The sequence below is a fragment of the Quercus lobata genome, chromosome 8, assembly GCF_001633185.2.
Source record: "Quercus lobata isolate SW786 chromosome 8, ValleyOak3.0 Primary Assembly, whole genome shotgun sequence".
NCBI classification, from domain to species: Eukaryota; Viridiplantae; Streptophyta; class Magnoliopsida; order Fagales; family Fagaceae; genus Quercus; species Quercus lobata.
In genome coordinates this window covers 33,507,101-33,520,179 of record NC_044911.1, presented here as the reverse complement: position 1 = coordinate 33,520,179, position 13,079 = coordinate 33,507,101, and the positions used below count along the sequence as shown (strand labels likewise).

Below are 13,079 nucleotides of genomic sequence, written 5' to 3'. Positions count from 1 at the left end.
AATTCCAGCATGTGCTTCTCACGTGGCGTGTTTCGCGGGTTAGTAGTCGCGAGCTAGTCGCAAAATCCTCATCTTCACAAATTCTTCATCAAACTCTCACACACAACCCTTACATTAAATCTCACAAAAATACAGGAAAATGATTAAACAAAATTACAATTAAATTTGACACGGAATTAAAGTCAACATAAAACATAGTTATAAATCATAACTTTACAAGCTATCTTTGTTTGCTTAGAATGGTGGTGGGTTTGAGAGCCACCGTGTAGGGTGGCGGCATTGGCTAACGACAGTTGGCAAAGGTGAAGAAGAAAGGGGTAGGGAGAAGGCAAGGGATTAGGTGAAGAAGAGAGAAATAGAAAAAGGTGAGGTAGAGAGGAAGTGAAAATGGGTTGAATTTGGAGAAGAAATAGTAAGAAACAAATGGTTTTGATATGAGATTTTGTATGTGTTTGTGTTTTTGCATGTTTGGTTGCTAAGAAAATGTAAGAAAATAAATATTTTAATTTTTGCATTTGTGTTTGTGTTTGTGTTTGTGTTTTTTTTTTTTTTTTTTTCAATTTAAATATTGACATGGCAACTTCAAAAAATAGAAAATGCTAACAAGGCATTTAAAAAATAACAAATAAAATTTATTAATATTATTATTTTATTAGCCATGTCAGCATCTAATATGCAGTAATGCACTCTGTTTGCCATATAGATAATTTTCGTTACTGAGATGATGGTAGAGACTAAAACAGTAAATATTTTTTATTTTTAGGGACCAACATAGGCTCTTCAGAAAAGGAGGGACCAAAACGTGAATTAGCCCAAAATGTAGGGACCAAAATTGTATTTTCACCATTTTGTTTCAATAATTGTTAAAGCAACTAAATTTGAGTAAAAATGTCATATTACAATTAGTTATTTCTAATATTAATTTTAGAAAATTAACCGTAAAAATTCATTTTACATAATAATATATATATTTTTTATACAAGATAGAAGTTCCACTCTAATCTAATCTAATTGTATATGTGTGTGAAGCTCTTTCTTGGAGACTTGAACTCCTAACCTTACCCCCTCCCCCCCACCTCACAAGAACTTTGTTCTTGAAAATAAATGCTTTCATTTTGGCCCTTCATATTTGCTTTAGTGTTTTTATTTTTTATTTTTTTATTTTCTCTTTTTGCCTCTTCATGCTTTATTCAAATTTTGAAATGTAGGGGCCAAATAGAAAACTAAATAAAACATGAAGAGCTAAAATGAAAATTTTGAGATGTAAAGGGTCAAAAAACAAAACTCCCAAGCTTCAAAGGCCAAAAGTATATATATATATATATATATATATATATATACACACACATATATAACCTACCACAATTTCTCTTAAAAGTTAGAAGAAATTATGCTTTGCTACCTAAACTATCTCTATATTACATTTGCACTCCAAACTTTTTGAATGCACGTTTTTAACCCCAAACTATAATCCTTGTTACACTTTGCACCTCGATGTTAAGTTTGCTATTAACTTGGACAAAAATTCAAAGTTTATGGTGCAAAGTGTAATCAGGAGTGTAGTTTAGGGTGGTAAAATATAAATTCTCATAGTTTAATATGCAAAACATGTATTCGAAAAGTTTATAGTGCAAAGTGCAATGTGAAGTACGGTCTAGAGTAGTAAAGCATAATTTATCCTAAAAGTTACCAACTTATCATGGTTTTTTAGTAGAGTTTGTGGTGCACTTACGAAGTTCAAAATTCTTTATATAATTTGTAGGGGCGGTTTTTGGGGCCCAGGCCCAGCAAGTAAGTGGTTCTGGCCCAAAAGTCCCTAAACAATGAATTTGTAGAGAGCGGGTTACAGAACTAGGGCTGGACGAAGTGAATGTCAGTTAGTTGTATGCCATGCAACAGTCTGAATGTGAGAATATTCCATTTAAGTTCACAGGATACCGGTCCGAGGAGACGTATAAGGGCACCTCTTGCTCTCGTTACAGACTACAGAATTCTTTAACCTCTCTCTCTCTCTCTTTTCTAAATTCTCCGATCCCTTCTGCATGGGGATCTCCTTCTCTTATATAGTCTCCTTCAATTGATAAGGACCTTTCACTTGTTAACCATCTGGACCTTCACTTGAGTGCCTGTCCCATCGGATATCCACCTTATCTTTATGTGAGTTGCACTGGCCAATGTAACACTGTTCGCTTGTCTTCTCCACATTAATGCGGCTGAAAAAGTAGCTTCCTTGCATTTAATGCGGCAGTTGTGACTTCTCCTTGGACGTCTTACATTTTCCTCTTTCCTGTTGTGTGAGTCTCATCCTACTACCCACGCTTGTCTGGGATGGTTCTTCACTGTGGAGGGGGCGCACATTGGGCCCATATTTGTGTGTCTGAGGAGACATTCCTCCTCGGACGTCTTTTAAAACAAACTGGGCTCAATAGGATTGGGCCATGAGCTTTCCCTTTGGGTCGTGGTTGGGCTCCGTGCGGGGCCCAAGGCCCATTGTTGACTTTGGGAATTTTACCCCTACAATAGCCCCTCAAAATTCCGGCTCCTTCTTTCTTGTTCGAGGAGGAAAGGCGGGATTTTGACATTCATAGGATTATTTATTGTGGATTCCTGCTTCACCCGTGAGGAGGTATGCTTCTCACGTGCCTCATTAATGACGGAGGTGTTTAATGACCCATGAGGCGCTAATTATTACTTTTAGCGGTTTTATATCTTTTTAATCCGACGGTTGGATGCTAGATCAACAGTTGGGATCATTTCCGTTTCTCTGGGCGGGAGTATGTCTGTCCAGCTTCTCTCGGATACATAAGATTTTCAAAGGCATTTCCTTCTCATTTTTGGACAAGCACTCAAGCACTCAAAGCATTCTAGTACTTTCCCTTTCGAAGTGTTCAAGCCTTTGCAGTCGTCCCCTCGAAGATTTCCTGCAAGTTCCTCACCCATAAGTGCACATTCCTTTTCCATTGCCTTTTCCGGTGTTATTCCCTAAGTAAATTGTCTTCGCGTCACCTAGGATTAGGGGGATGGGTAAGCTTGAGAAAATGGTAGATTCCCCGGCCGGTATGGAAGGCTTCAGGGCTAAATACCGTATTCCGCTGGAGGTAGGTCTAGAGTATTGTTCTCTGGAGGAGGTCTTAATCAAGAGAAGAACGGGGCAGGTTGCCATTCCAGTGATAACCTTTGTGGAAGGAGGAATGACCATCCCTATGGGGAGGATAACTAGGGATTATTTGCGTGGTCATAGGTTGGCCCCTCACCAATGCGTCACGAATATGTTCCGGATTCTGGGGTGCGTAGAGGTCTTGAACAATCAGATGAACCTTGGCCTTACATGGCATGACGTGGTTCATCTATATGAATTGCACAGCCTCGGCGACTCATATTACTTGAAGTCCAGGTCCGTTGAGGTGAGGTTGATATCTTGCCTTCCCAAGTCCAACAAAGGCTTGAAGGACGACCTTTTGATCGTCTCCGGACAATGGCACGACAGTATTCACTGCCCAGTCAGGACAGAAAAACCAGGTGGGACACCATAGAGTTAGATCCCTTGGAAGGGATCTTAGTTTTGATCTTTCTTTTTCTTCGTTTCAATTTTAACTTTGCTTGTTTGCCTCCTCGAACTAACATAACCCTCTCTTTGGGCTTTGCAGACAAGGCGCATATGACTCCTCGGCTAAGTTTGGTCAACATCCAAGCACTCAATTTCGTTCTAAGGTCTGAGATTTACGTGAGTACAGACGGGCAATTGCGGGCTACACCTCTGATTTTGGACTACGAGCCCCTTACTCGTGCTCTAGTGGAGGCCGATCAAGCAATCAGGGCTGGTAGTCCGCGATTAGCACGAATCGACGTCTCCGTACCAGGTTTTCTCGCTTCGAGAGATTTACCTCTCGTCCAGCTGCCTGCACAGCGTTCCTTTCTCGCAGTAGTTGTCCCAGCGGAAGAAGCCAGTTCCTCGCACTCGTCTTTGGAAGATCAAATAGACCAGTTCCATTTCGCCGAGGAGGGAGAGGTGCCGGCCAGGCCAGTAGAGCTCTCGGACTCTGATTCAAATTTAGACCGCGCCTCGGCAGCCCCTGATCTTGGTTTAGCAATCGCACAAGTTGATACCAGCCAAGAGGTTGAAAAAGAAGGAATGGACCTGAAACAAAGGTCTGGTCTCAGGGGCCTCCTCCTTTCCAATAAGAACAAAGGGCAGTCCTCCAAGGATGTCCCGAAAGAACAGCCGACCTCCAAGGCTCTTCCTCCTCTTCCTCCCACATCGGATGCGGCACTGTAGCCTATGCCCAATTTGAGGCGAACAAGGTCTGTGGGGGAATTGGAGGAGGGTGAGGTTGGCCAAGAGAAAGCCAAGCCTCAGAGGAAAAGCAAAGAGACCAAAGAGCCCAAAGAGAAGAGGACCAGGTCCATTGATAGCCTAGACGAGGTGGCCATTAGGAGGGAACAGCGAATATGGTCGCCACGGCTCGAACTGGACGGTGCTCCAATTTCCTAGGATGCAACCCTATGGGAATCCCAACGAGGGCAGGTGTCATTCTTGGCTGAGGCCCTGCAGCAGCCTCTTCTTTTGCCTCGCTATATGAAGGGGCTCCGGGATACTCGGCAACCAGACCTCTTCATGTCGCTGAAGAGGGACATGGCTATGGTAAGTGAAAACTTCTACTATCTCGTTCTCTTGTTACGTATCTATTTATTCATCATTCTCTTTTAATTAGGCCTTTACTTTTCTGGCGCAGGTCACTCAGCAAATCTTTGTTGCTGAGGAATGGGCCAAAAAGGCATGTGAGGACCTTCACAGTAAGGTTCAGTCCCGCTGTGCTGTCGAGAGGACTGCTGGCGACCTCAGGTAGGAAAATGATAGCCTCAGCAATGAAGTAAAGGAGGCAAAGAAGGGCCGTGCGAGCGCGGAAGCCGGCCTTAAAAACGCCACTAAGCAGGCTGAGGATTTGCGCCTATAGCTCCACCAGTCCGAGGAAAATCTCGTGACAGAGAAGCAGGCGGTTTCAGATCTCAAGGCCGAGCTTGCAAAGGTCAAGGGGGAGGCCCGTCTGGCCAGGGAGGTGGCCGAGAAAGCAGTAGCAACCTCTTATGATCGCGGAGTCAAGGACACTGAGGTCAGGCTGGCTGAGGAGGTGGCCGCTGTATGCAGGGAATACATCACCCTGTCTTGGGGTGTAGCCTTGGATCGAGCGGCAGTCCCAGCGGATTCTGATCTCAGGAAAGCTGTGAATATCTTTTTTCCAGAGGACATTCGTGAGATCCCTGACGTGGTTGCCCCTGAAGAGCCTCTCCCAACGAAGGCTTTAGCCTCGAACTCCTCTATGCCTGAAGCTGAGGATGCGCAACCGGCCGTGAAGGACAAGTTGCCCGAGGACAGTCTTTCAATCAGGAAGGTTGTTGCACAGGCTAAGGAGACTGTTCTGGGGCCCCAGCCAGCAGACGACCAACCGGGGCCTACTCAGGGTTCAGATTTAGGAAAGTAGTGTAGGATTTTACTTGTTAGACCCTTTATATTTTGTTCTGTTAATGGTTGTAAAAGGATTGCTTTTGGATTTTAATGAAAGGTGTCGTTTCCTTTTATTCTTGTTGTTTTACTTTCTCTTCTGTTTTCATCATGAATGGATGTCTATTTTGCCATTAACTGTTGAAAACCAAGCATGAGTGAATGAATGTGTAAAAAATGATAGTCGATAATTTAGACAAAATGGCAGCGAGGCTAATTTCCCCCAAGTTTGTGGTCTGAGGAGCCATGCAGGACTTGAGTTCTGTTTAACACTTAGTGAAAATAGCTTCGAGGTTAATTTCCCTTAAGTCTGTGGTCCGAGGAGCCAGGCAGGATTTGGGTTCTGTTTAACACTTAGTGAAAATAACTTCGAGGTTAATTTCCCCCAAGTCTGTGGTTTGAGGAGCCAGGTAGAACTTGGGTTCTGTTTAACACTTAGTAAAAATGGCTCCGAAAAAATGGCTTCGAGGTTAATTTCCCCCAAGTCTGTGGTCTGAGTAGCCAGGCAGGACTTGGGTTCTGTTTAACACTTAGTAAAAATGACTTCGAGGTTAATTTCCCCTAAGTCTGTGGTCCGAGGAGCCAGGCAGGACTTGGGTTCTATTTAACACTTAGTAAAAATGGCTTCGAGGTTAATTTCCCCCAAGTCTGTGGTCCGAGGAGCCAGGCAGGACTTGGGTTCTGTTTAACACTTAGTAAAAATGGCTTCGAGGTTAATTTCCCCCAAGTCTGTGGTTTGAGGAGCCAGGCAAGACTTGGCTTCTGTTTAACACTTAGTAAAAATGGCTTCGAGGTTAATTTCCCCCAAGTCTGTGGTCCGAGGTGCCAGACAGGACTTGGGTTCTGTTTAACACTTAGCCCAAGTAGTTGTACAGTAATACGACGTCAAGAATGACGTCTTTCATTAATAACAGTACCTTTTCAGGTTATTTACATTCCAAGGGCGTGGCACTACATGTTCATCCAAATCTTCCAAAAAGTAAGCTCCTATGCCGACACAGAAGTGATACGGTATGGGCCTTCCCAGTTTGGTCCAAGCTTTCCCCATGCAGGGTTCCTCGCGGTGCCCAGGACCTTCCTCAGTACTAGATCCCCGGGCGCCAATGGCCTTGACTTCACTTTGGCGTTGTAACCCTGTTTGAGCTTTTGCTGATAGTACGCTAGGTGGACCATTGCACTTTCCCTTTTTTCTTCGAGGAGGTCCAAGCTTTTTTCCAGAAGTTTGTTATTAGCAATGGGGCTGAAGGCAGTAGTCCTCTGTGTTGGGAAGTTTATCTCCAATGGGATGACAGCCTTGGCTCCGTAGGTCATTGAAAAGGGGGTTTCTCCCGTGGACCTGCGAGGCGTGGTGCGGTATGTCCACAAAACGTGGGCTAACTCTTCAACCCATCTCCCTTTCGCATCGTCCAACCTCTTTTTCAGCCCATTCACTATGGTTTTATTGATGGCTTCCGCCTGTCCATTACCCTGTGGGTAGGCCGATGTGGAGTATCGATTGATAATTCCCAGCTCATTACAGTATTTTCTGAAGGTTTTGCTGTCAAACTAGAGGCTGTTGTCCGAGATCAAGGTGTGCGGGGTCCCGAACCTAGTGATAATATTTTTCCAAACAAACTTCTTGACATCGACGTCCCTAATGTTTGCCAGCGCCTCAGCTTCGACCCACTTTGTGAAGTAATCGGTGCTGACGAGAAGAAATTTCTTGTTCCCTGCCGCTTTGGGGAATGGTCCTAGTATGTCTAGGCCCCATTGTGCGAATGGCCAAGGGCTGGACAGCGGGTTAAGTTCTCCGCCCGACTGGTGTATGTTCGGGGCGAACCTTTGGCACTGGTCGCACCTCTTCACATATTCCAGAGCCTCTTTATGCATGCTCAGCCACCAGTAACCCAGCGTCATGGCCTTGTAGGATAGGGACCTACCCCCCGTATGGCTTCCACAAATCCCTTCATGTAACTCCTCCAGGATGAGTTCTGTAGCCTCTGGGTGCACACACAGCAGGTATGGCCCTGAGAACGAGCGTCGGTAAAGTTTGGAGTCCTCGGACAGCTAGAATCGAGAAGCTTTCCTCTTGATTTTGTCGGCCTCAACCTTATCGTCTAGCAAGGTGTCGTGCTTTAAGAATAGCACCAGAGGGTCCATCCAGCTAGGTCCTGCCCCGACGTTGTGTACCCGAATTTCGTTGGCCTTCTCTGTTGTTGGGCGGCAGATATCTTCAACTAAAATAACCCGCGGAAGGGGCTGAGCCGAGGAGGTGGCCAGCGTTGCAAGAGAATCAGCATGGGTGTTCCCACTCCTGGGTACGTAAGTTAAACAGAAGTGATAGAAATGGGTCTGCAGGTGTTTAGCTCGGGCCAGGTAATCTTGCATTCTTTCATCCTTCGTCTTCAACTCCCCATTTACTTGTCCCACGATGAGTCTCGAATCCGAGAACATATTTACGAATTTTCCACCCAATTTCCGGATCATTGACATCCCTTCCAATAGTGCCTCGTACTCGGCTTCGTTATTCGTGGCTGAGAATCCGAGCCTCAACGACTTTTCTATGGTTATCCCTTCGGGAGAGACTAGAACGAGCCCCACCCCTGAGCCCCTTTGGTTTGCTGCACCATCGATGTGTGCTTTCCACCAATTGTGTTCATGCTGAGAAACTGTGCTGATCAGTTTCTCACCAACGCTTGGTGATCTCGACACTTCCATTCCTTCTAGGGTGGGCTCCGTAAATTCAGCTACTAGATCGGCGAGGACCTGACCTTTTATGGCGGTGTGAGGCATGTATCTAATGTCGAAGGCGCCCAGGATCATTCCCCACTTTGCAATTCTACCTGTGTAATCGGCGCTGCGGATGACGGATTTCAACGGAAGTTGAGTTAGCATAACTACTGTATGTGCCTGAAAATAGTGGGGGAGCTTCCGCATGGCTTGTACGACGGCCAAGATAGCTTTTTCGAGGGGGAGATACCGAGTCTCTGCCTCCTGCAACGATTTGCTCACGTAATACACGGGTCCCTGCGTGCCGTTGTCTTCTCGGATTAGCACTAAGCTCACTGCATGAGAGGCTACTGCGATGTAGGCAAACAACACCTCGTTGGCATCGGGACTGGAAATAATCGGTGGTCGGTCGAGGTATTCCTTGAGCTGTTGGAAAGCTAAAGCACACTCCTCAGTCCACTCGAAGACCTTTCACTTGTGCAATAGGAGGAAGAAAGGTCTGCATCTGTCCGCTGAGCAGGAGATGAAACGGTTTAAAGCAGCTATCATGCCGGTAAGCTTCTGGACCTCTTTGGGATTTCGAGGAGGCTGCAGGCTATGAATGGCTCTTATTTGGTCAGGGTTAACTTCTATTCCTCTGTAGGTCGCCATATAGCCTAAGAATTTTCCTGATCCCACCCCAAATGAACATTTGGATGCGTTCAATCGTAGTTTGTACTTTCTCAGAATTTGAAAGACTTCGCCGAGGTCTCTGATGTGGTTGGCCACCAATTTGCTCTTTACTAACATGTCATCTATATACACTTCAACGCTCTTACCCATTTGCTGTTCAAACATCCTAGTCATCATCCTTTGATAGGTCGACCCGGCATTCTTCAAGCTGAAGGGCATCACCTTATAATGATAGTTTCCAACTGGGGTGACAAAAGCAGTTTTTTCTTGGTCTTCGGCAGCCAAGGATATTTGATGGTAGCCCTGGAAGGCGTCCAAAAAACTCATTCGGGGGTGTCCGACAGTCACATCTACCAATCGGTCTATCCGTGGCATTGGGAAAGGATCCTTCGGGCAGGCCTTGTTTAAGTCCGTGAAGTCTACGCAGACCCACCATTTCCCGCTCTTCTTTTTTACCACAACTGTGTTGGCTAACCATTCGGAGTAGAATACTTCCTTGATAGCCCCAACTTTCTTCAATTTTGAGACCTCTTCTCTCACAGCGTCTACATGTTCTTTTGACGGCCGCCGAGGAGGTTGCTTCTTAGGCGTTATAGTCGGGTTAACATTAAGGTGATGGCATATGAGATCTGAGTCAACCCCGGGGGCCTCATAGGGATCCCAGGTGAATACGTCCGCATTCCGTCGAAGAAAATCAATTAGTGTTAACTTCTCCTGTGGTGGTAATTCTGAGCCGATCTGAAAAACCTCTCAGGGTCTGACCCGACGAGTACTTTCTTCAGCTCCTCACAGCTCACCTCCATGGCTGGTCCTCCACTACCCACAGTTGGGACCGGGGTCATTGATTGCTATAAGCCGTTCTCGGCTGAAGTGGAAGGTTCACTATTTGGTCGTCGTGAGATTGCCAACACCATGCATTGCCTAGCCATTCCTTGGTTCCCTATTATTTCTTTAACTTGACCTCCTGACGGATACTTCACTTTTTGGTGCAAGGTTGATGGCACAGCCCCTAGTGCATGAAGTCACGGCCGGGCCACGATAGCTGTGTAGGGGGAGTACGCATCTACGACAATGAAGTTCACCTCTACCACGTTTGAGTCTGTTTGCACAGGCAGCCTAATCATGCCTTTCGGGGTGACGATTTTTCCTTCAAAGCTGACCAGAGGGGAATCGTATGGCGACAGGTCTTCTGGCTTCAAGTTCAACCCCTTATACAAATCAGGGTACATTACCTCCACGGCGCTGCCTTGATCAACTAACACCCTTTTCACGTCGTAACCTCCAATTCTGAGCGTGATGACTAGGGCATCATCATGGGGTTGAAGGGTTCCTTACTTGTCCTCCTTCGAGAACCCAATTAAGGGCGTGGCACTCACTCTGGCTCTCTTGGATTCCCTTTTGTCCGGCTCAGTCGGGTACCTGCCCACTGACATTACTCTAAAAGAGTTGGAACCGGTCCTTCCAGGTGCGGCAAGAATGACATTTATTGTGCCAATGGGCGGCCTCAATGTGCCTTGTCTAGTTTCGATATTTGACTGTTCCTGCCATCCTTCAGGGCGGTGCAACAGATGCCTCAACTTCCCTTCTCGGACAAGCCGGTCCAAATGGTTTTTCAGATTCCTACAATCATCGGTGGTGTGACCTGGCTCCTGGTGGTACGCGCAATACAGATTCTGATTACGTTTTGAGGGGTCACCTGCCATCCTGTTCGGCCACTGAAAGAAAGGTTCGCACTTTACCTTCTCTAGGATCTTGTGCAATGGTTCTCGGAACACAGCATGGATTGCCTGAGCCCCAGTAGGTCCGGACTGTTCCGCATAGTCTCTTCTCAGCTTGTTACTGCTATTAAAGCGGTCCGACCTGAAGTCCCTCCTCTCCTGAGGGACAACCTTCGCTTTACCCTTCCTCATCTGCTGGTCCTCTTCGACCCTTTTGTACTTGTCAATTCTGTCCATGAGTTGGCGCACGCTAGTGACTGGCTTCCCAGTGAGGGACTTTCTTAAGCCATGTTCTATCGGCAAGCCCCTTTTGAATGTACTAATGGCGACGTCGTCGTAATTTCCTTCTATCTCATTATACATTTCCCAGTACCTGTCCGAGTAGGCCTTCAGCGTCTCTCCTTCCCGCATGGACAAGGATAGGAGGGAATCGAGGGGCCGAGGGACTCTAGTGCTGGTGATGAAGCGGGAACCAAAAGCTTGTGTCAACTGTTTAAAGGAATCTATGGAATTCGGCTGGAGGGCATCAAACCATCTCATCGCCATGGGTCCCAAGCTGGACAGAAACACCTTACATATTAACGCCTCATCCCTGAAGTGGACGGCCATCCTCTGATTGAATTGGCTTACATGCTCTATTGGGTCAGTCCGACCATTGTATATGGCAAACGTTGGTTGATGGAACCGCCGAGGAAGCACTGCCCTCTCTATTCTACGCGTGAACGGCGACTGGGAGATGCGATCCAGGGCCTTGCTCATGGTATCGTTGGCCAGGCCTTGGTAAGATGGGCTTTTGTGGCTGCGTTTGCGAGGTCGCTCTTCCTCATAGGAAAAAGTCTCGCTCAGAGGGGTTCTTGATCTTCGCCTATATTCGTTATCCTCATCACTGCTAGTGTCTAAGTCGGGTGAAGGACGTTTTCGCTGCGCTTGGCGCAACTTCTTCTTCAAATCATCAATCTCTTGCTGTAGAGCCTTTCGATTGTTTTGCTTATGGGATGCATGATATTTCCCTTTTGAGCGGCTTCTACTCGTGTGAGAGGTGTTCACACTGCCCTCTCGTTGATTATCTTGGTCCTTCTCTCGTTCGAGATTCAAAAAAATTGTCCTGCCGTTGGGAATCTGCACGTTCGGTTTGACGCGGACCTAATCCTTCCATTTCTTACTGTTTCACTTGTTGAGACACAAGTTTTTCCCACAGACGGCGCCAATGGTAGGGGCGGTTTTTGGGGCCCAGGCCCAGCAAGTAAGTGGTTCTGGCCCAAAAGTCCCTAAACAATGAATTTGTAGAGAGCGGGTTACAGAACTAAGGCTAGACGAAGTGAATGTCAGTTAGTTGTATGCCATGCAACAGTCTGAACGTGAGAATATTCCATTTAAGTTCATAGGATACCGGTCCGAGGAGACGTATAAGGACACCTCTTGCTCTGGTTACAGACTACAGAATTCTTTAACTTTTCTCTTTCTCTTTTTTCTAAATTCTCCAATCCCTTCTGCATGGGGATCTCCTTCTCTTATATAGCCTCCTTCAATTGATAAGGACCTTACACTTGTTAACCATCTGGACCTTCACTTGAGTGCCTGTCCCATCAGATATCCACCTTATCTTTCTGTGAGTTGCACTGGCCAATGTAACACTGTTCGCTTGTCTTCTCCACATTAATGCGGCTGAAAAAGTAACTTCCTTGCATTTAATGCGGCAGTTGTGGCTTCTCCTTGGACGTCTTACATTTTCCTCTTTCCTGTTGTGTGAGTCTCATCCTACTACCCACGCTTGTCTGGGATGGTTCTTCACTGTGGAAGGGGCGCACATTGGGCCTATATTTGTGTGTCTGAGGAGACATTCCTCCTCGGACGTCTTTTAAAACAAACTGGGCTCAACAGGATTGGGCCATGAGCTTTCCCTTTGGGTCGTGGTTGGGCTCCGTGCGGGGCCCAAGACCCATTGTTGACTTTGGAAATTTTACCCCTACATAATTTATATATATTTAGTTAGAAAGTTAAAATTGGCTAGGCAACGGTGTTGAATAAAATTTCAGTGTTTCTTCTTTTTAAGAAAAAAAAAAAAAAGTCACTTTCTTTAAAAAAAGAAAGCTATATTTTAAAAAAGAAGAAGTTTATTATGCCTTATTTAGGAATTTTGATTCTATACGAACAAGACTTGATTTGTAAAGAGAAAAAAGAAGCTTTTGATTTATAAGATTGAGAAAGTTATTATTTTTATTACATTCTTGATGGATGCCACGTAAATTACACTCATTGTCATGACAATTTCTAAACATTTAATACTAAAATTACTAATATCTTTAACATTTTCTTTTTTTTTGTACATTCAAAAATTCCAGCCAAAACCTCAAAATGTAAATTAAAATTAATGTTTCTCTCTCGGGTCATAATAAATCATAATTAGCATTCAAGATACAATGTACTAGACGGAAGGGAAATCAATTAAATTTAATAAGATTGCCATAACTTCCCCGTTT

The 13,079-nt window shown here is 45.5% G+C and overlaps 2 protein-coding genes across 2 annotated transcripts; both read right to left on the bottom strand.

The window, feature by feature from the left end:
* Window positions 1–7,546: 7,546 nt before the first annotated feature.
* On the bottom strand, window positions 7,547–8,860 carry LOC115956763. Its single transcript, XM_031075061.1, has 2 exons — window positions 8,740–8,860; window positions 7,547–8,646 (listed from the first exon to the last, which is right to left on the bottom strand). The coding sequence occupies exons 1-2, from the start codon at window positions 8,858–8,860 to the stop codon at window positions 7,547–7,549; spliced, it is 1,221 nt and encodes a 406-aa protein (XP_030930921.1).
* A 1,352-nt stretch (window positions 8,861–10,212) lies between these two features.
* LOC115956762 lies at window positions 10,213–10,962 on the bottom strand. The gene has a single exon (XM_031075060.1). It carries the CDS (start codon window positions 10,960–10,962, stop codon window positions 10,213–10,215), a length of 750 nt encoding a protein of 249 aa, XP_030930920.1.
* Between the last annotated feature and the right edge of the window lie 2,117 nt (window positions 10,963–13,079).